This window comes from Ziziphus jujuba, chromosome 4 (genome assembly GCF_031755915.1).
Source record: "Ziziphus jujuba cultivar Dongzao chromosome 4, ASM3175591v1".
Taxonomy (NCBI): Eukaryota; Viridiplantae; Streptophyta; class Magnoliopsida; order Rosales; family Rhamnaceae; genus Ziziphus; species Ziziphus jujuba.
In genome coordinates, this window is record NC_083382.1 from 28,750,123 (window position 1) to 28,773,399 (window position 23,277).

At 34.9% G+C, this 23,277-nt stretch overlaps 1 protein-coding gene and 1 long non-coding RNA gene across 2 annotated transcripts in view; both read right to left on the bottom strand.

Annotated features, from left to right (window-relative positions):
- Positions 1 to 23,277, bottom strand: part of LOC132803461 (uncharacterized) — a 466,094-nt gene that overhangs the window by 63,757 nt on the left and 379,060 nt on the right. The window lies entirely within an intron of this gene.
- On the bottom strand, positions 19,503 to 22,600 carry LOC125421755 (receptor-like protein kinase FERONIA). Its single transcript, XM_048471194.2, has one exon. The coding sequence runs from the start codon at positions 22,404 to 22,406 to the stop codon at positions 19,695 to 19,697; it is 2,712 nt and encodes a 903-aa protein (XP_048327151.2). The 5' UTR covers positions 22,407 to 22,600; the 3' UTR covers positions 19,503 to 19,694.

Here is a 23,277-nt window from a genome sequence, read left to right on the forward strand (position 1 = left end):
GAGTGAAATCTGTCAACAGGCCATGGAATCCATGGCTGTTTATGACTATTTAATTATCACAGATTTTACTATTAACTTTTTTTCTTGGGAGATCTCTGGAATCCCTTCCTTGCCAAGATATTTTTAATTAAGAAATTTCTAAGGAAAAAAGATAAAAATAAAAATTTTTAACTTTTTAAAATAGAATAAAAATACTTGACTAGGACCAAAAAAACAGACAAAAATAAAATTTATTATCGTCTAAAATAAATCAAATTAAAATATAAATGAAAAAAACCTAACAGATATCGAAAGCGGGTCCATCGTTCATCAATAATCATTGCCGACAAAAATAAAATTTATTATCATTTAAAATAAATCAAATTAAAATATAAATGAAAAAACCAAACAGATATCGAAAGCGGGTCCATCGTTCATCAATAGTCATTGCCACTGTTTCGATGTCTCACGTCATGCGTCACGACCATAAATTGATTGATGCATGTAACTATCTTATATGATAAAAGAATTCTTATTTGGCAAGATAAATTTTCAAAATAATATCATCTTTTTAAAGTAATTTTTTTAATAAACACTAATTGAGAAAATAACAATCCATTCTATTTGTTTAAAATCCATCCATAATGGTCGTAAATGGTTAATTGAATATTTTAAAATTTAATTGATAATTTGTTTTTTTATGTGATAATTAATATTTATGAGACATTCAATTGCTTAAGGGACTAAAATATACAGTGAACTAAATAACTGTCATTGTAACAAAATTGAGTGACATAATTTAATAATGTGGCCATAAAATAATCTTATTAGTTACAAAATTTTGTTGCTTGAAATTTGGTGCTTTTTTTTTTTGCAAAAAAAAAAAAATATATCATTTTTTCTTTTGATATTTATCTTTTTAATTTGTGTTCCACTATAGTTTGACGTAGAGGATCCTACCTAGCTAAGATATGGCTTATTTGATTTGTGACCTCATGCCGACACGTGTAGTATATTAATATCTTTATAATATTAATACTTTATTACTACATTAGGGACATAGAAATCATGTAAGAACATTTTGTTGTGATCATTTGATCACCAAAAACATACAAAACTAATACAAAAAAATAAAGAGAGAAAAAAAGCATGAAAATTGAGAAGAAAAAGATGTATTATAACTATAAAATTTATACATAAAAAAACTTCTCTCAGCCTCTCTCAAAACCTGTATTGTCTATACTGTGTATTGTATGATACAAAAATGAAAATAAGCATCTATTTATAATGCTCTTTTTAGGGTTTCTAGGGTTGAGACCTTAATGGGCTTGGGCCTTAGGAAATAAAAGGCTGAACCCCCATAATTCTCTCCCTCTAGTCGCATTTCAAAAAACTTGATGGTTACCCACCATCTAAACCAGCTATGTCTCTATACAGCTTCAACTTATCTGGTATGACAATCTTTGTAAACATATCTGCTGGATTCTCTTTTGTGTGAATCTTCACCAATCTGAACAATTTATGCTCAATCACATCGCGTATCCAATGATGGCGGATATCAATATATTTTGTCCAGGAATGATACATTGAATTCTTGCTCAAATCCATAGAACTCTTGCTGTCACAATGTATCTTATAGTCGTTCTACTTGATGTCCAATTCATGGAGTAAATGTTTTAGCCACATCATTTTCTTATCGGCTTCCGCTGTGGCAATGTACTCTGCTTCTGTCCTGGATAAAGCTACACACTTTTGCAATCTTAACCGCCATGACACAGCTCCTCCAGCAAAAGTGTAAATATAACCTAAAGTAGATTTCCTACTATCAAGATCTCCAGCCATATCGTCATTTATATAGCCATGTTGAACTAGATCACCTCCCCCGTAACACAAGCATACTTTTCATGTACCCTTAAGATACTTGAGAATCCATTTGACTGTTTCCCAGTATTCTTTTCCAAGATTTGAAAGAAATCTGCTCACGGTACCAACTGCATGAGCAATGTGTAGTCTAGTGCACACCATTGCATACATTAGACTTCCCACTACTGAGAATAAGGCTTTGAAGCCATCTCCTCTATCTCTACTTTGGATAAGGGGCACGATCTCTTACTCAACTTGAAATGGTTTGCTAATAGAATGCTGACAGGTTTGGCCTTCTCCATGCCAAATCTTTTTATCACTCGTTCGACATATTTCTCTTGAGATAGCCATAACTTGTAATTCTTCCTATCTCAAGCTATTGCATTCCTAAAATCTGTTGAGCTGGTCCCAAGTCCTTCATATCAACTGACTTGAAAAGTTCATTCTTTAGCTGACTAATTTTTATTGCATTTTGTCCAACGATCAACATGTCGTTGACATACAGCAAAAGTACAATGAATTTTCCGTCTGGAAACCTCTAAATATAAACACACTGGTTTGCATCAGTCTTCTTGTTTCATTGACTCATCATAAAAGAGTCAAACTTCTTGTACCACTGCCTAGGTGCTTGCTTGAGGCAATACAAGCTCTTCGTTAGCTTGCAAATGAGGTTCTCCTTTCCTGAAACCTCAAAACCTTCTGGTTGCTCTATATAAATCTATTCATATAGATCACACCATGAAGGAATGCTGTTTTCACGTCCATCTATTCAAGGTCTAGATCTAGATAGGCTACTAGACCAAGAATAACTCTTATCGAAGTCATCTTCACTACTGGTGAGAAAATCTCATCAAAATCAATTCCTATCTTCTGAAGGAAACTTTTGACGATCAAACGGGTTTTGTGGTTCACCACATGTCTGCTACTATCTTTCTTGAGCTTAAATACCCATTTGTTTTTCAGTGTCTTCTTTCTCTTTGGAAGCTCAACCAACTCATAAGTATGGTTCTTCTGCAAAGACTCCATATTATCTTGATTTTCATGCAACCCATTTTCTTTGTCTTGATGAGAATTAGCTTCTTGAAAATTCTCTGGCTTCCCTTCTTCTGTAAGCAGAATATATTGAGATTCTGGATATCTCTTTGATGGAACACAGCCTTGTTCAGATCTTCAGAGAGGTGTACCATTTTTTAACTGTTGTGATGGTCCTGCTGCTTCTGATATTTAAGCATCTCCCTGCTTAATATCCTCTCTCTCTCTTGTTCTGCTTCTAGTAATTCTCTATGCACCTCATCATCATCTGTGGCGAGTTGTGCTGGTGCTGGATTAGGAACAAAATCATGGACACTAGTACTATAATACTTTATGGGCTTCTCAATATCTTCTATAGTCTAGTTTTCTTGGAATATTATATCCCTACTTCTTACAACCTTTTTTTCTTTTGGATCCCATAATCTATATTCGAATTCTTCATCTCCATATTCGACTAAGATGCATGGAGTAGTCCTTGTGTCAAGCTTCTGTCTAAGTCCTTGGATACATGTGCAAAGGCTAAACATCCAAATACTCTTAAATGAAAGTATGGGAGATTCTTAGCAAACCAAACTTTCTCTGGAATTTCAAAGTTCAGTGGTACTGATGGCAATCTGTTAATCAAATAGCAGGTGGCATGAATAGCTTCTCTCTAAAATGACTTTGTTAGCTTAGTCATACTGATCATACTTTTGACCTTCTCCATAATCGTCCGATTCATTCTCTCGACTACACCATTATGTTGTGGGGTACGAGGGACCGTCTTGTCATATCGAATGGCTTGTCCTCTACAGTAGGCATCAAACTTTCGGGAAGTATATCCACCTCCATTGTTTGAGCGAAGACACTTCATCTTCTTTCCTGTCTCATGGTCTACCATGGCATGAAACTCTTTGAAATGATCTAAAAATTGATCATTCGTCTTCAGAAAATAAACTCACACATTCCGAAAAGCATCATCTATATAGATTAGGAAATATCTGTTGCCACCTAAAGATTCCTTTCCAAGGGTCCACAAACATCAGAATGCACCAGATTAAGCAATTCTGATCTTCTCGTTAAAGAGGACATAAATAAGACTTTGTGTTGCTTACCATATAAACAATGATTACAAGGATCTAGCACGGCATCATTAAAAATAATGATAAGCTTCTTATTTGTCAAGGTCAACAACCCTTTTTTGCTCATGTGACCGAGCCTCTAGTGCCACAAATTTTGAGATACCTCTCTTTATGTAATATTGAGGCTATCTGCACAAATCTTCATATGAGTCTTTTAAAATGTTCCATAAATATGTCCTCGAGCGATAACTATAGCTCCTTTTGTCATTTACCATGTATCGTTGTAAAAGTGGTTGTCGAAGCTTTCCTTGTCAAAGGCTATTTCTGAGAGCAGATTGAGCCAAAGGTCTGGAACATGTCGGATATCCTTCAAAGTAATTATATGTCCAATATTGGTCTTTATCTGAACATCTCTAGTTCCAATAATCTTGGTAAAACTGTAATTTACAATCTTTATTATGCCAAAATCTTCAGCTTTATATGTTTTAAAAAACTCTATATGCGAAGTAACATGGTAGGATGCTGTCGTATCGACTATCCACTCAACTTCTTGGCTTGAAGTGTCAAGGCATGATTCTTCAAGTGTGGAACAACATGTCACTTCTCCTCTGACAGTGACTATAGTTTCACCATCCTTCTTCGGCCAATTGCTTTTCTGCCCCTGCTTTCGCAACATCTTCCTATAGTACTTCTTCAAGTGTCCTTCTTGGCCACAATAATGACACTTATATGTTGGCCTCCTTCCATCTGTAGATTTGCCTCTGCATTGGTTCCTACCTCTCCCTCTGTCATGACTACCTTCTTGCTGTCTCCCCCATTTCTATGTGACAAGGGCATGCATTCGATCATTACCAATGTCCTTTCTCCTGGCCTCCTCATTAAATAGGAATTCGTTACCATAGCCATGGTAAGTTTTCCATTCGGGGCCAAATTGCTAAAAGAGACTACTAGTGTCTCCCAGTTGTTTGGAAGAGAGCTAAGAAGTAAAAGTGCATGTTCTTCATCCCCTAATTGTAACGCCACTGCAAACAATTGGTTTACCAAGTTCTGAAACATATTGGTGTGCTCGGCTACAGAATTTTCATTCTTCAACTTCAAATTCACCAAACGCCTCATTAATAAGGCTTTATTCTAAACATTCTTGGCTTGGCACATGTCTTCCAGCTTCTTCCAGAGGGTGTATGCATCTGTCTCCTATGCAACGTGATGGAAGACACTGTGGTCGATCCATTGTCAGATTTAAATGATCGTTTTCCTGTTCATCTTCTTCCATTCTTTTTCTTTGTTGGGATCGGGATTCCTTCCTTCGACATCTAAGGGGTCAAACAAATTCTTGTAATTTAGAAGATCTTCCATCCGAGGTCTCCAAAGCGCATAGTTGGTGGCAGTGAACTTGATCATAGCTCTTGAATATGATTCGTCCATTGACATCTTGCCCTGCAATAAATTTATAGAAAAATGGGAGCTGAATTTAGTAAAATAGAGTCCATCAATGCATCCAAAACAGTTAAAAACATTGGTTTTGACTCCTCTTCAGTCAAAATCTAAATCTCCAAAATTTTGAGGTCAAAGTGCAATTTCCAAAAGTTTGGGGCCAAATCGCAAATATCAAAACTTCTGTGAAAAACCTACAAATACAAAAAATATAGGGATATTTCTACAATTTAAGAAAAAATTTGGGTCGGTGCTGACATGTCTGATAACGTGGCAGACTAGATGATATGGCACCACGTGGCAAAAAGCTGGCGGATGACGTCGCAAGATGACGTCTCCCGGCTCGATTCGGCTCGGGGACTCGGTTCGAAGCAAATAGCGGCTCAGCTCGCAGCTTGGCTCGGCTCAGAGGGTGCGTGGATGGCACGTGTGCATTGACCGGTGCGTGAGAAAACCTACAGAAAATTTGACCGGCACATGGGGGTGCATGCAGAGGCTGATGGAGGTCCGGTTGGGCTCGTTCTCTTCAGCTCAGCGAGATCTACCTCCTGGTATGCTCAAATATTTTGTTTGAGCTTTTGGACGGCAAACCCTATACCTGAACCTTATCTCTAATACCACTTGTTATGATTTTTTGATCACCAAAAACACACAAAACTTATACAGAAAAACAAAGAGAGACAAAAAGTACGAAAATTGAGAAGAAAAAGATGTATTATAACTATAAAATTTATACATAAAAAAACTTCTCTCAGCCTCTCTCAAAACCTGTATTGTCTATACTATGTGTTGTATGATACAAGAATGAAAATAAGTATCTATTTATAATGCTCTCTCTAGGGTTTCTAGGATTGAAACCCTAATGGGCTTGGGCCTTAGGAGATAAAAGGCTGAACCCCCCACACTTGACTTCAATATTTATAATTCAACTAATTAGAAGTTTCCAAGTGCATGATTTACTTTCATGGAATTTAAAAATCTATATCTTTGAACCAATGTTCAAATTTTCAAGTTCATGAAACTATTATATATACATGTATAGGTTAACGTATGTCTCATGGACAAAGTTGGAAGATAGGGATAAGAACTTAATTAACCATGGAAGCTACTATAGCCAGGGTCGACCTCCGTCTAAGATTCATGGCAATTGTGATGATTATGGTGATTCTTCTGTACAATATTATAAGTCCTTGTGGAGCTACTGATACAATTTCATTGAAAAGAAAATGTGGCACTAACTCCAATATATCTGTAAATGCAATTGCCCGATATTGCTCATGCCAACGCAAAGTGAAGCTTCTTATGGATTTGAAACTGGCCAAAGGATCCTAGCTAACGGCTATTAAACCGATAATTCTGCAACTGCCATCAAAGCTGCTTCATGTGGTCAACCATGGCCATCCTGCGGCTGCGCATGAATGGGTGGACCCATTGGTGAACACTGCAACAACCCTTTCAACTGCCTTTGCCATCAGTAATGCCCATAGATATGTTATTTCAACTTGTCTGGCCTTTTGGTGTGACTAATCATTATGAATCATCATTTAGCCATACAATGTTCTTAACTTATCAAAATTATACATTTATATATTTATAAATTAAATTGTTGAGTTATAAGTTTATAATTTTTACTTCAATTACAAATAAAGCGCATTTAGTCCCATCTTAATAATAATTTGTACTTTTAATAATCATGTTATTAACCAAGGTAAATATAAGTTCTTAAACCATTAATGTGGTTGTTTTTCTTTTGAAAATTTGATATAATTTTCTAATAGCATCTTGGTGATCACGTTTTAGGATCTTACTGTGATTGAGCCATCATACATTGTTGCGCATTCATTCCCATATCACAAGATTTTATTTTTATTTTATGTTATAGATATCTTGTTAGGATCTATGAAACAAATCTATTTAAGAATAATCAAACAACAAAGAAATAGAGCGAGAAAGAAAAAATAGTAATACAGAGATTTAACGTGGTTCGGCGATGTGCCTATGTCCACAGAAGAAGGTAGAATCTGTAGTCCACTATAAAAAAGAATGGTACAAGATTGGTGGAAAAATTAATTCTCACAAAACCCTAAACCCCAATACACCCAGTTACTCAAATCTCATATTGCGGCAAAATGCCCTAACAACTGATATACATGGGTATTTATATGAGAAAACAATTGATCCCGAAACGGGCTCAAATAAAGATTTTGAGTTATTATTATTTTTATTATTTTTTTTTTAACAAATCTCCACCTTAACTTAAAAATCTTACACCAAGGGACTACAAAAAAAACAGCAACACATTCTCCAAAATAAGCCCCAAAAGGCAATCTCAACCATCCAAGAAACCAATCAAGTCCAAACAATGCCTGAACTTGCTAATTGAAAGAGATTTTGTCATCGCATTTGCAGCATTGTAAACAGTAGACATTTTTTGAACACTAATATCACCGTCCTTGAATACATCTCATACAAAGTGATATTTTACTCAGTGTGCTCTGTTATCTCATGATACATCTGCTCTTAGTGAGATAGATAGCACTTTGACTATCACAATTCATGATTGTAGTCTTTTGCTTAGAACTCAATTCACCTATCAACCCCCTCAACCAAATAGCTTTTTTCATTGCTTCAACTATAACCATGTACTCGATTTTTATGGTTGATAGTGCAACTGTTGCCTACAAAACGAACTTCCAACTGATAGCTGTATCTCCAAAAGTAAACACATAACCAGTAATGGACCTCGTTCTATCAAGGTCCCCAACAAAATCCACATCAACATATCTAATTACATCCTCTTTACTTTTGCCAAACTCTAAACAAGTGTCAGTAGTACCTTTCAAGTATCTTAGAATCCACTTGACAGTTTACCAGTGTTATTTGCTAAGATTAGCCATATACCTGCTTACGACACTAATAGCATGTGCAATGTTAGGATGGATACATATCATAGCATACAGCAAACTACTAACATAGAGTAAAGAACATGTGACATATACTCAATATCTCTATCAGACTGTGGCGACATATCAGCAGACAATCTAAAGTAAGCAGCCAATGGAGTACTTACAAATTTAGTGTTCTTAATCCCAAAATGCTCAGAACTTTCTCAAGAAAAGATCGTTGAGTCAAGAAAAGTTTACCTGCAGATCTATCTCTCCCAATCTCAGTAGCAAGAATCTTTTTTGCATCTCCCAAATCCTTCATCTCAAATTCACCTTTAAACTCTACTTTCAATATGTTGATATCAAATTTCTTCTTTGCTACTATCAGTATGTCATCAACATAAATTAACAAATAGATAATTAAGACATCCTCTAACTTCCTAAAATATACACAACTACCATATTGGCTCCTAGAATAACCATGGCTAACCATAAACTCATCAAAGCACACATGGTCCTCTTTTCCTTCAACCTTGAAATCTTCAGACTGCTGCATATAAATGGTCCCCTCAAGCTCACCATGCAAGAAAGCAATCTTCATATCTAGTTGCTCTAACTCCAAATCATGTATAGCAACTAGCGCTAACAAGGCACGAATAGAAATATGTTTAAAAACAGGGAAAAATACATCATTAAAATCAACTCCCTGTACTTGTGAATACCCCTTTGCTACTAAACATGACTTGTAACTCGCATCTTCAACACCAGGGCTTGTAGACCCATTTGCATCCCATAATCTTCTTACCCTCTAAAGGTAATGCCAACTCCTAGATATGGTTTTTATGAAGTGACTCTACCTCTTCCTGCATAGCAATTAACCACTTTGCTGAATCTTCACATGAAATAGCTTCATAATAAGCGTGAGGATCATTGATACTCTCAATCTGCTATGTAGCAACACAAGCAAAAGTGACATTGTTTGCTAAACCACAGGGCTTTTTGATCTCCCTACAAGATCTATCCTTGGCAATCGAATGCCCCTGCACCTCTTCAACTCTCTCTCTTCTACATGAGTGGGTGTCTCAACTAGACCTGAAACTCAACTATTCTGTGAAGTACTTGCTTCCTCCACCCTAAACTCCACTTGCTTTAGCACACTATCTGAAACAATGGACTCTTTCTTCGGATGTAGCATGGCCATCTCATCAAACACAATATTCCTGCTAATGACAACCTTAGATGACTTTGGATCAGGAAGTCAAACTCTGTATCATTTTACATCCTGTGGGTAACCAAGAAATTTGCCTTTTTTTTTTTTTTTTTTTTTTATCTAAGTTCAAGCTCACCATCATTAACATAGACATAAGTAGGGCATCCAAACACTTTCAAACTAAATAATTAGCAAGTTTTCCAAACCATACATCTTTAGGAGTCTTACAGTCAATTGACGCCGATGGAGAACATTCACCAAGTAGCAAGCTATAGCAGCTGCTTTGAAGTCCTGTGCCAACCTAGAATTTGACAACTTGCACCAAACTTTGGATGGGACAATTTTTCTTTTCAGATGTTTATCCACAATCTGATCAAACATTGCGTTGCTCATTTGCCTCTTCTCCCTTGATCTTATTATAGGTGGCCTATCTACACAATACCTCGCACAAAACTATATATACCAAATAAATAAAGAGAAAGACCAGACTGAACTCGTGGATCCCTTGTGAATACTCAGGCTTGAGATTCAAAAGCTACAGAAATGGCAATTTTGGATGGGGACAATTTTTCTTCTCATTATTAATTAGTTTATCGAAAAGCTAAAGAAATGACAAAACACCAAACATTTGCGCGGGTGAAGATGGTGATTCCCAGTTAATTCGAGTGTAAAGAGGAAATAAATCAAGAGATAAATATCAATAATCAAGTCAAAATGGAGGAGTAAATACCTATTATTAAGGAGGCATTGCTGTCAGTTTTTAAAAATATCAGGGTTAACTAATACAATTTTTATACTGCTATTTCTTTTCATGTTCTGATAATTGTTTTTATGATTATGATGTATGTATCTTTTGTAAAAATTATATGAATGTGTAATGATTAAAATTCAAAACCTTAAATCAATAATTAAATTATTTGTTTTTCTTATTCTTTTATCTTCACTATCTTATATAATAAAGAATTCTTATTTGGCAAAACAAATATTGAAAATAATGTCATCTTGATAAAGTAATTTTTTTAATAAACTCTAATTGAGAAAATAACAATCCATCGAATTTGTATGAAATCTATAGATAATTATCCTAAATTGCTAATTGAATATATTAAAAATTTGACTGTTAATTAATTTTTTTTTATGCGACCAATATCGACGAGACATTCAACTGCTCTAAACGACAAAACTATGCAGTGCGCTAAAGAAGTGTCATTGTAACAAAACTTAGCGGCAGTGACATAATTTAATAATGTGGCTATAAAATAAACTTATTAGTTACTAAATTTTATTGCTAGAAATTTGGTGCCTTTTTTTTTTTAAAAGGAAAAATTGTAGTGTTCCAATTAATCATTTTATCTTTTGATATTTATCTTTTTAATTTGGGTGCCACTACAGTTTGATGTAGAGGATCTACCCAGCTAAGTTATGGCTTATTTGATTTGTGATCCTGTGACGACAGGTGTAGTATATTAATATCTTTATAATATTAATACTTTATTACTACATTTGTACACACAAACTATTATGCAGGGACAGAAAAAGCATATAAGCATATATACTTCAATATTTATACTTCAACTAATAAGAAGTTGCTAAGTACATGATTTAATTTTATGGAATTTAAAAATCTATATCTTAGAACCAATGTTCTAATCTTTAAGTTACACGAAAGTACTATATATAGATGTATAGGTTCCTGTATGTCTCGTGGACACAGTTGGAAGATAGAGTGTAATTAACCATGGAAGCTACTGTAGCCAGGGTCGACCTCCGTCTAAGATTCTTCTGCACAATATTATAAGTTACTAAGGAGCTACTGATACAATTTCATTGAAGAGAAAAGGTAGCACCAACTCCAATGTATTTGTAAAGGCGATTGCCTGATTATAGCTCACCCGAAAGCAGAGCTGCAACTTCTTATGGATTCCGAAACTGGCCAAACGATCCTAGCTAACGGATTCTATACTGATAATTCCGAAACTGCCAGCAATGCTGCTTCACGTGGTCAACCATGGCCATCCTGCGGCGGCCCAGGGACGGGTGGACCCATTGGAGAACATTGCAACGACCCTGTCAACCGCCTTTGCCATCAGCAACGCCCATGGATATGTTATTTCAACTTGTCTGGCCTTCTGGCGTGACTAATCATTATGAATCATCATTTTTGCTTTATGTATGTACCATCTAGCCATACTATGTTCTTAACTTATCAAAATTATACACATACATGTATATATATATATATATTTATAAAATTGTTGAGTTATAAGTTTATAATTTTTAATTCAATTACAAATAAAGTGCATTTAGTTCCCATCTTAATAATAATTTGTCCTTTCAATAATCATGTTATTAACCAAGGTGAATATAAGTTCTTAACCCATTAATGTGGCTGGTTTTCTTCTGAAAGTTTGATTTGATTTACAAATAGGGTTTTTTTGTCTTGGTGATCACGTTCTGTGAATTTTGCTCTGAGTGAGCCATCATATGTTGTGGCGCATTCATTCCCATGTCACAAGATTTTTATTTTTATTTTATTATATATATATATATATATTCGATTCTTTTCTGTAAAATTTTAACTGCTAAAAAAATAATGTTTTATGTATTTTTGCAGCAAGCTCTCCTCAGTATGTTATGAGGATTTTATACAAATGCACCAAAAGCAGCAGAGCAAGCATAGAAAAGCTTTGTGTCTCAACAATGCCAAATTCAGGGCATAAGTGATAATTGTCCTCTGTGATCTGTTCAACTAATATTGCTTGCAAAAATTGTTAATTTGGGGAATCATAATTCCTAATGGCTTCGACTAAAAATTTAACTTTAATCATCAATATAAAATGTCACAATCTTTTTCATTAGACATCAGAAAGGGGTGCTAGGTAATTAATTAAATCAGTTTTATGGATATGAAACGTAACATGGCTCTGTTTCAGTGTCTTGTTTTCCATCAGATTGGAAAAACTGGGGAAAGTTTTGGAACCTCGTGGCTACTTGGGCTGGGCTACTTGTCTTTGTCTCTTTCTGTTCAAGAAAACCAAATTGTCTAACACTGTCTGCAAGGCATTAGATAAAAAAACATTTCTTTAACAGCAGGGTATAACGTTAGAATTGACGCCAGGTTCAACGGTTGCTACTGTTGATTCCATAGTGGTGGAAAGTATTCTTTCACTTTGTTGAAGCTTATTAGCTGTTGCTCCATTATAAGTTTCCATTAAGCAAAAAGAAGCATTTTTCTTATTTTGGGTCCCATGACTAGAAATATCTACGTAAACATTTACATCGTGGACAATAAAAGAAGAGAATCCTAAAAATCATTGGTTTGCCAAAGTCATCCATTGTTGGAGATAGAGGTGTAAATGGATCGACTCGAATTAAATATTGGCTCCGACTTGCATGACTTTGGAAATGCTGAAACTAGGCTCAAGGTTAAAAAATTTTAAAATTACTTGTTTAAATCCGGTTTGACTCTTTATAAAAATCTTGAGCTTAGCTTGAACCAGTTCGCATTATAGAAATTTAAATATTTATTCTATTAAAATAAAAATTTTACATTAATAACTAATACATTTTAATTATTCTATTAATTTTATTATTAAAAATTTAATAAATTTAAAATATAAAAAAATATTATTTATGCATTTAAATGTTTATTAGATTTAAATTTATAGTATAATTTTTTTATATAAATATATATAAATAATAATTTCGAATTACTCATAAATTATTTATACATTAAATTTATTATTTAATATTGATTTGCTAGTTTCATTTTTTGCTTAAATTTGGTTTATTTTATTTTTTAGTTGAGTTCGAGTAAGCTAAAATCAAGCTAAATTGAATAGATGATAAGCTGTTTTAAATCTATTTGGAGATGGGGAAAAAAAATTACTTCTATATATCATCATGTCTACGTATTTTTTGTTTGTATGTTCACTTTAAGTCAACGTTGATTTTTCCCGGTCGTAGGCAACAGAACGTAATCGAGGGGCTCAAAAATTATGTTGTCCTCCAAGAAAACTTTTAAGCCTCAGCCATGGTCAATTGCTGATTTTATTATTTCTTATTTCTTACTTCGTATTATCATTATTATTATTATTATTTGTGAATGTTGGTGAATTTCTTATTGGATGCGGAAATTTCTACTTTTTTGTGGTCCCAGTCCCATAAACCATTTAACTATAAGAAAAATAACTTTATCTTTGTTTGCTTTAAAGATTGTCCTTTCTTATCCCCAAATTTTGAGTTCAAGCTTCGTAATAAAATTCCTTTTTTCGATTTAATTATATAAAAAAATTATATCCTTCATTATCAAGTTTTAAATATTATTGTATTATTCTTCAATATATTATACTTTTATAAATGAACTAATTACTTACGTCAAATTTTGTTATTTTGTTGTCAAATAATTATGAAACAATATTTAAACTAAAAGTTTTTTTTTCTTTTTTGTTAATGTATATTTAATACTAAAAATTGTATGATATTATTGCTTGCATTTTTATGGCCGTCAATTTTTTATTTACTTTAATAAGTTCGTGATACTTTTTATATTTATCTATTTATCACTTCGTTAAAATAATTATGTCAAATAATGTGTTAATCGGCTACGATATATAATATTATTAATTATAATATCCATTGATTATAAAATTTAGCCATCAATTACTTTTGTGCTATTTCAATATAATTATTCGGCCTTGTCATTTTGCGTGTGTGTGTTTGTTTGGTTTTTTTGTTTGTTTTTTGGGGTGAATATTCAACTTGAATTGAAAATACAGAAAAGCTATTATAATTTAATGGAATTCATCTTCCCTTTATAAACTGTGGCCCCAGGTGATGACCACAGCTTGAGCCGTTTGATCGTGACAGTACAGCAAGTGGTGGTGCCGTAGACCCTTTAAACACGTTATGAAACCTCCACGACAAATAATGAAGCTTTATGGAAGATGTTGGTGGGGACAGTGATCGCAACCTTGAAAGGTACTATCGACATGACGGTATGGATGGACCGAGCTCATTTCTAAGTTCTCCCGGGAGCGTATTATATTTTTTCTGGGTCTTCGTGGACTTGGAGTTAAAAATTATAAAAAATAAAAAAGAAATGACCCCACTTAAGATGTTCCATCAATGTTGACGGAATATTGACATTTCTTTTATTCCCCTTCGGAAAATAAATAATCCAAGGATAGAGATAGTATATTTATCAAAAAAATAATAATAATAAATCGTATAACTACACCGGTAACTTTAGCCAATAATTGCTATTCAATCACTTTCTGGTTCCTTGCGTTGTTCGCTGGGTGGTACAGCGGCACTAGTCTTGTAATATGAGCAGAGCCAACTTTTCTTTTATTTTTCTATATTTTATTTTTGCTGAGAAGAGTAGAGCCAACTTTTTTGTGTTAGATATATATCAGTGAAATAATAGTGCTCTACGAAGATATTTGATGAGTCATTAATGTATCAAAATTTAGAAGACAAGTTTTAAATATTTGAGATAATAGATAGTTGATATGATATTGTTACACTTTGTTTATACCTTAATTCCATTACTTTTTGGATGGTAGCTAGTTTCAAAACTTTTAAAATTTAAAGATTTAAGTGTTTTCAAATCTTTCAATATTTTAAACTTATAGTTGATGTTATCGATTTAATTTGCAAAATAATTCTAAAATTAAACAAGGACAGGGAAGATTCCCAAAAAAAAAAAAAAAAATGGTCTGAAGATTCAAAACTATACATTTATTATCCTATGTTTGAAAAACAGCCTACTTCTACTATCCAACAACTATCACACTGTTAGGATCCGTCCAAAATTCCTCATCAAAATCCTAGACAAATCCTGATCACAGAAAAATTCTACCGGATCTTTCAATGGAAAATCCGACAGAACCTCCCCTAAGGTTTGGACTTAGCACAAATTTCCTACACTGAAAACACACTTCTATAAACATCACCTTATTCCTCCCATATTACTACAATTTAATTCCACAAATTTGCAGCACTCCAAATGAATAACAGTAAATCAGTGCATAATTAATAACTAAATGTCCAATACAGTATACAGAGCATTATACAAATAAATGTGAAATTAATATAATGTTAGATAAAGAAGCAATACAAAATGGAGAGGAAAAAGATAAGAAATGGTTCTTGGACTTTCGGCAATGAATTAAGACGTCGGACTCGCCCCGGACGATCAACGTCTCCCAATCCTTGACCTAGGAGAACGGAATTTAAAAAATATGAGATGCTAATCATCTTAGTGAGTGACCCTAACTACTGTACAATCATAAAGCCACGATAATTATAGTACACTTGATTAATTAATAATAAATAAATAAATAATTAATAATTAATTGGAAACTAATAAATTCTCTCAAAACCCTCACCATTCACTCCGTTGAAAAGGTTTCCCGTTTAAAACATTTTCGCAGAACCCAATCTTTTATACCCCAAAAATCAAGGAAAACAATTAATCAATAAATTTCGAATAAAATACAAGAATTTAAGGATCCAAATTTATAATGGAAATAAAGAATAAGACATCATTGGATACCATAAATAAAATCACAAATAATACTTATATTAACGAAATTTGGCATAAGAACAAAAATAAATCCAATATATAAGTTACAAAATTTATTGTTTAAATCAAGGAAATAACCAAAGGAATATTTTAAATCAATTTAAACATCTATATAAAACAACTGATAAAAAGTATAACAGAATTTATTTTAAAATATCAATCGATTTAAATGATAAAATCAAGACAAATAACTCTTAAATATTAATGAGAATAGGTAATAAAATTACGATAACAATTCCATAAAATTTGTGTAAAGATTTAAATTTAAATAAATAATAAAAACAACGATTTATACAACATATACAATGTACCATACGATGTACCAATCTGTAAACCGTGGGATACATCCACCTCACGACCCTCAATATATGAAAGGTGTCGTGGAAATAATAAATAACCGTCAGGACGTACCCAACCTTACGGTCCGTGGCAATGATAAACCGTTGGATGATACCAATCTCACAGCATCGTGGTAATAATAATAAACTGTCGGATAAACTTAACCTCACAGTCCATGGTAATAATAGATAACCGTTGGATGAAACCAACCTCACGGCACTTGGTAAACCCAGCACGCTGTAATATAATACTGAACCAAACTCTGGTACTATATGGTACATCAATTAAAAATAACCGATACAGTATCCTACTGTATCATAATCATAATTTAATTGTCAAATTCAACCGCTTGTTTAAATATTTCAAAAATTTTCAAATCGTCATTTCATACGAAAACCAGAAATACTACAGTGAAATATATTCACCATAAATCAATTTTTAAACCCATAGGATTCTTAAAATATTTGAACATGCTTAAAATCATAAAATTTTCCATCTGCTTCTCAAAAAAATCATTTCCGAAATGATTTAAAACCCCAAATTAAATACCAAAATATTTAATTACTCCAAGTTCACTTATGAACCCATTAGAATTTAAAACCATTTAATATATTGTCAAACCTTACATAAAATGACAACTCATGTTTAATAAGGCAAATATTTTTATATGCATAATCCAAACATTCAATCAAATGGTATATAAGCCAAATTATTCGAACACATATATATTATATTATACCCCAAAACAATTTTTAAAACTAATAACCATAGCAATAATTAAAATAAATCAAACCACAATTTCTTTAAATTTCCAAATATATTCTTTTGGCACTAAAACATATATTAAAAACATTATAAATTAGCAATACCATTTATCTAGAAATTCTCTTAATATCAAATACATAAAACATATTTATCAAATATTTAATTATGAGATATTTTAACAATGAAATTTGATAAAATTTACCAAAATCTCAAATTCCTTAGAATCAACATATTTTATGACGCCCAAATATTTAATTCCATTCAATTTTGGCATCAAAAATTCCAAATATAAATTTACTAAATATTCAACACATCGAACATATTTTCAAATAACCAATTAACACAAAATATATATATTTTAACATCCCAAAATAATTTTGAAGGTGGGTCACTCACCTCGAGCACGCAATTAACCCAAGATCCTCCATGGGATCAATTCCATGACGTACACGTGCTCCTAAAACAATAATATTATACAACTCAAATAAATTAATATTTTATTCGGGTAAATAATACCCGGTACCTGGGGGGTCTAACACAAACGTTAACCAAAATTGATGAGTAATATACCGAATCGAAGCTTATGGAACGAGGATCGCATTACCGGCCTCCATTGACCCCAATTCCGCCAGTGGTGGCCGGAATTTGCCCGGGAAGTACCGGCCGAATTTCATCTCCCCATAACTCTCGAAACATTTCGAATTTAAACAATTGGAGGCCATATTAGAACTCAGAGGACCCAAAATAGGGGGAAAAGGGTGGCAATTCGGACTGGGCTGGCCGAAAACGCGAGAATCGCTGGAAAAACTCAACCGGCCCGATCTGAGCACGTCCGGCAGCATCTGGCCGGGATACTTGGAGGTCGGGGTCGTCGGGAACTGGGCTTCACCGGTGGCCGGTGTGTGTAGCCGGAAACGGAGAAACGGCAAGGCCCGAGAGGAAGAAAGGAAAGGAAAGGAAGAAGGAGGAAGAAGGAAGATGAAGAAGAAAGCTTGGGGGGGGGGTGTTTTCCCACGTGGGGGAAGGAAAAAAAAGAAAAAAAAAGAAAAGAAAAAGAAAGAAAGAAAAAAGATAAAATAAAATAATAAAATAATAATAAAATAATATTATGATATAAAATAATAATAAAATAATATAACCATAGTTGACATGTGGCGTCTCACCATTATGACACATGACACCTTTTATTAAGTCACAAGTGACATACTGTTCACATATTTAAAAATATTATTAAAATAATACTGTATTTGAAAAACTCTACAGGTCTATAACTTTCAAACCATATGTCCAAATCGGATGTACCACTAGTCTATGAACTCGTATCGACGAGTATTTCACAACCATGCATGAGTCAAAGCTCAACTTTGCATGAATAAAAAGTCAACTCGGGCATCCATTGGACAGTTTGGACCTCAACTTGTTTTGCTCATAACTTTCAAACCGTAGCTCCGTTTTCAACGTTCTACTAGTCTATGAACTCGTGCCAACGTGTACTTCGTAACGGTACCTCAGTCAACCTATAATTCCATCCGAGTCAAAAAGTCAACTTTTGACCCATTTGGTCAACAATCAACGGTCAAAGTCAACGGTCAACGATCAACCTCGGTCAAAGTTGGAAAATTTCTGTTGTATTTTGGGACGGGGTGTTACAACACTTCGCCATCCATTCAAAAAAAGCTAATTCAGTGACTTCCAAACCAGCATCTTAGCACCAACTACTTGTCTCATTAACCATCAGTCTTTTTTCTTTTTTGGTAAATACTAGCCAACTAGATAGTAGGTATGTCATTGGAAAAATATATTGATCTACTATAGGTTTAATTAAGAAAAATGTAATTTATAACTACGATTTTTTTAAATTTTGGGTGAATTATGTATAACTATGATGACCATTGGTAAATCTAGCAATTGGTACGATAATATAATTTATAGAAACTTTATCAATTGATAAATGCCATATTAATTGCCAATGTCATTAGCAGTGGTCACAAAAGTCATACTATTTTTCAAAAAAAGAAAAAGAAAAAAAAAAGAACTTAATTGTATTGCATTGTTTATTAAATTTAACATTGACGTTGTTCAAAATACCAAACTCAAATTGTGTCAAAACATAATTATGAGGATTGATTTCCAGCAATTTATTGAAAAACCTCTTAAAAAGTATCAAATTATATTGTTGGTTGAATTTGAAGTTGTCACGAGGCCAGAAACAGAGTATAGCAATTGCAAGAGTACTATTGAAATGGATCCTAGAGGGGCAGGACCGTTCTTGTTTTAGACATTGTCTTTCAACTCATCTAAAATGCGCAGACAGTGTAACGGTCATATCCGATATAACCAGATAATTGAAAATGGAACCTCTGAACAGCTTTATGAATATTAAGCAAAGAAGACAGATACAATTTGGACACGTATTTTCGATCTAACTCAAGCATGGACTTTGATTTGGATTGGAAACATCAAATATATAGAAAGGTCAAAAAAAAAAGAAAAAGAAAAAAGGAAATTCAACTTATTTGACATTACACATAAACTAATCATCTTGCCTGGGGATTATTGATTTCAGAAAACACAGCTCCAGACATCCCTTTAATAGATTGATTTGTCTCTCTGCTGTGCTCACTGCTACTGGTTTTGGTTTCGCCACTCTTTAATTCCGACGTATGTTCCCAGCTACAAGAAAATTTTCCTTCATCTTCACTGTAATTGAAAAAAGGCCTTTCATCCTTACCTTTAATTTCACTGGTAAGTTCCCCATTCAGACTCGTATTCTCCTCTGCGCTCCGTTGCAGCTTCAATGCGAATTCTAGGCCCCACACCACATCGTTCATCGATGGCCGTTCGCTTCCGTTATCGACCAAACAATTGACTGCGATCTCACCGTACTTCCTCAAGCACTCTGGTGCAATCCTACCCTTCAGATGTTTATCCATAATCTCATCAAGCGTTCCGTTGTGATAACAACTGCGGGCCCACTCCGCAAGGCTCATTTGCTTCTTGTCCACCGTTCTTATCAAAGGTCGCCTAGCACATAAAACCTCGCACAGGACCACACCGAAGGAGTATACATCGGACTTCTCCGTCAACTGCTGACGTCTGTAGTATTCAGGATCCAAATACCCTAAACTACCCTTCACCACTGTGCTCACGTGGGCCTTGGACATGCTGGTGGGGCCCATTTTTGACATCCCAAAATCCGAAACCTTGGCCTCCCATTTCTCATCCAGAAGTATATTCGTCGACTTTACGTCGCGGTGAATGATGGTGTGCTTCGAACCTGTATGAAGATAGTGAAGCCCACGTGCCGCTCCGATACAAATCTGGAGACGTTGTTTCCAGGAAAGCGGTGGATTATCGCTGTTGTAGAGGTGCTCCTGGAGTGTCCCACGTGCCATGTATTCGTAGACCAGCATCATCTCGCGCTCATCGTTGCAGTAGCCAATAAGAGACACGAGATGGAGGTGACGGAGTTGAGAAAGCATCTCGATTTCGGTTTTGAACTCGTGGGCCCCTTGTGCTGACTCCGGTTTGAGCCGTTTGATGGCAACAGCGGTGGTCCCATTGTCAATATACCCTTTGTACACGTTACCAAACCCTCCACGCCCAATAATGAGCAAGTCATCGAAGTTGTTGGTGGCGACTTTCATCTCAGCCAAAGAAAAGTAACGACACAAATCTGAGGGTAGAGATGCACAGCGGGTCTTGGTGGACTTAGTAGTCCCATCGACAGAGAAAGAATTCTTGACTTTTCTTCCTCGTCGGAAAATCAAGAATCCGATGACAGACAGTAGAAATATCCCAGATACTATGCCAGATGAGATGCCTATAATTGCTGTTCGATTATTCTTCTCCTCCTTTGTTTGTTGTTCTTCGCTTGGTGGGGGTGGGGATATCCAAGGGTTAGGATTAGGACCAGCGAGATTGCCATCAGAGTCGTTCAATTTGAACATCTCGATCCCGTTCAACATTGCATCCAGGTAAGCAGTTTGGCTTCGATCTGGGTTTACATGCAGAGCAATAGAGAGGTTTACTTTCTTCCCGCTTCCTTGGCCAAGCAATCCAACGACGTAGTCTTTATAAACCGGAACATATTTACCACCACTCCACATGATTATGTCTGCATGATACTCAGCGGTTTCATTTGCTATGTAAATATAAAAAACCCGATCGCTCTCCTTGTCTATACCTGTTACAAACTCGCAGAAGTGCAACCTAACCAGATAAAAAAACTCGGAATCTACGGGAAACCCCCAGGTGAGGTTATAGCTCTGAAGTAAAGCTTCATCTGTAGTATTCCCCGTGGACCGGCCATTCCTATAGACACGAGCTGGAGCCGTGCAAGGTTGAATCCTTTTGAAGATCAAGTCATATTTTTGGGGCATAACTGGAACAATACTCGGATCTGCTACGGTTAAGTAGTTGTCATCCACGTCCCAATTCCGGAACATACCGGTATCATAAGCGGGTGGGATCCTTGATTCCCCGACGTTTATACGGTATATCATCTCCATAGCGGTCTCGTTTTGGATGAGATATATATCGTTCGACTGTCCCAAAAGTTTTGGTTTATCCCTTTCGGCTGTCGAGTCTGAATAATAAAGATTGGTGGGCATGGAAACTACTTCAATTCCGTTGATAAAAGCAAATGAGCCTGAGCCTGAGCTGGAACTGGGAGAAAACGTTATGCTCAGAACTTCTCCTTCTTCAACATTTAGGCAGAATTCTTTCATTATGCTCCGTTGATCGAGAGCATGAACTGTAAGAAAAGCGCTAAAGTTTTTAAGGAGAGTATACTGAGGCGTGCTGACGGTGAAAAATGCCTTGGAGGTGTCAAAGTCTCCGTATACATCAGGGTAGAAGTGCAACCTGATAAACTTCTGGCCAGGGTTGACGGGGATGGTATAGGTGAATTCAGAGCGAGAGAGCCGCGCTGATTGGTAAGGGATATCATCACTCATGCGACTCTTAGTGGCATTAAAGGTGATTGACTCACTATTTTGGTTCTGTTGTGGTGGAAAAAAATTTGGGCTGTCTCCTACCCAAGTCCGATTGTCCAAAGTTGCCATCCTGGTACTTCGTGTGCCACAGTCAATGGCTATGTTGTCCTGAGGGATGTACGAATGCGGTGTTGAGTCATCGGATACTGCAATGGTGTGGAGGTGAAAAAAGATCAGAAACAGGTAGAAAGGGATCAAAGTAATATTCATTGGTTTTCTGAAATGAAGGTGTTTGTTGAAGGTGTTATTCATTGGGAATTAACAAAAGGAGGAATGGACCCAAAGTTGATCAAAGGAATTCAGAAAGGCAATCAGACTTGTTTTTTAAGCGTTTTATAGACTGTGAAGTCAACATTGATTTTTCGGGTCTTCTATCCCTGCAAATAATATCAGTACGGAGATTTTTTATTTATTTATTTATTTTTATGAAATAATATGGAGATATTTCTCACTACGAGAATTTGATAGAAAAAGCATTTGCAACCTAGAGGACGATGTGACATGTCAGGATCCGTCCAAAATTTTTCATCGGAATCCTAAATAAGCCCTGATTCCAGGAAAATTCTACTGGACCCTCCAATGAAAAATTCGGCAGAACATCCCCTAAGGGTTGGATTTATCACAAATTTCCTGCACTGAAAACACACTTCTATATTCATCCCCTTATTCCTCCCACAATACTACAAATTGATTCCACAATTTTACAGCACTTCATAGGAATAACAGTAATCCAGTGCATAAATAATGCATAAGTGTCCAGAACAGTATACAGAGCTTCATGAAGTACTATTAAACAGAGAATACAACACGGATGAAAAAAATATTACAATTGAAATAAACGAATACAAAGGTACTTCTCGAACTACGATAGCAGCGGAGATTTGGTTCGCTCCGGAAGAATGTCTACCCCCCTTGCACCTAAGGGAACGGAATTTAAAAACGTGAGATACTAATAATCTCAGTGAGTGACCCTATCTACTGAACACTTTTAATATTACTAATATAACAAATAAGAGAATTTAATTAATACCGGCAATTAAATAGATAAATAAATAATAAATAATTAAAAGTAATATTTCTCTCAAAACCCTCACTATTCACTCCATTGGAAATGTTCTATTTT

Coding starts and splice junctions, on each gene's coding strand:
- LOC125421755 (XM_048471194.2), bottom strand. CDS start 22,406: ATGAATAACACCTTCAACAAACACCTTCATTTCAGAAAACCAATGAAT.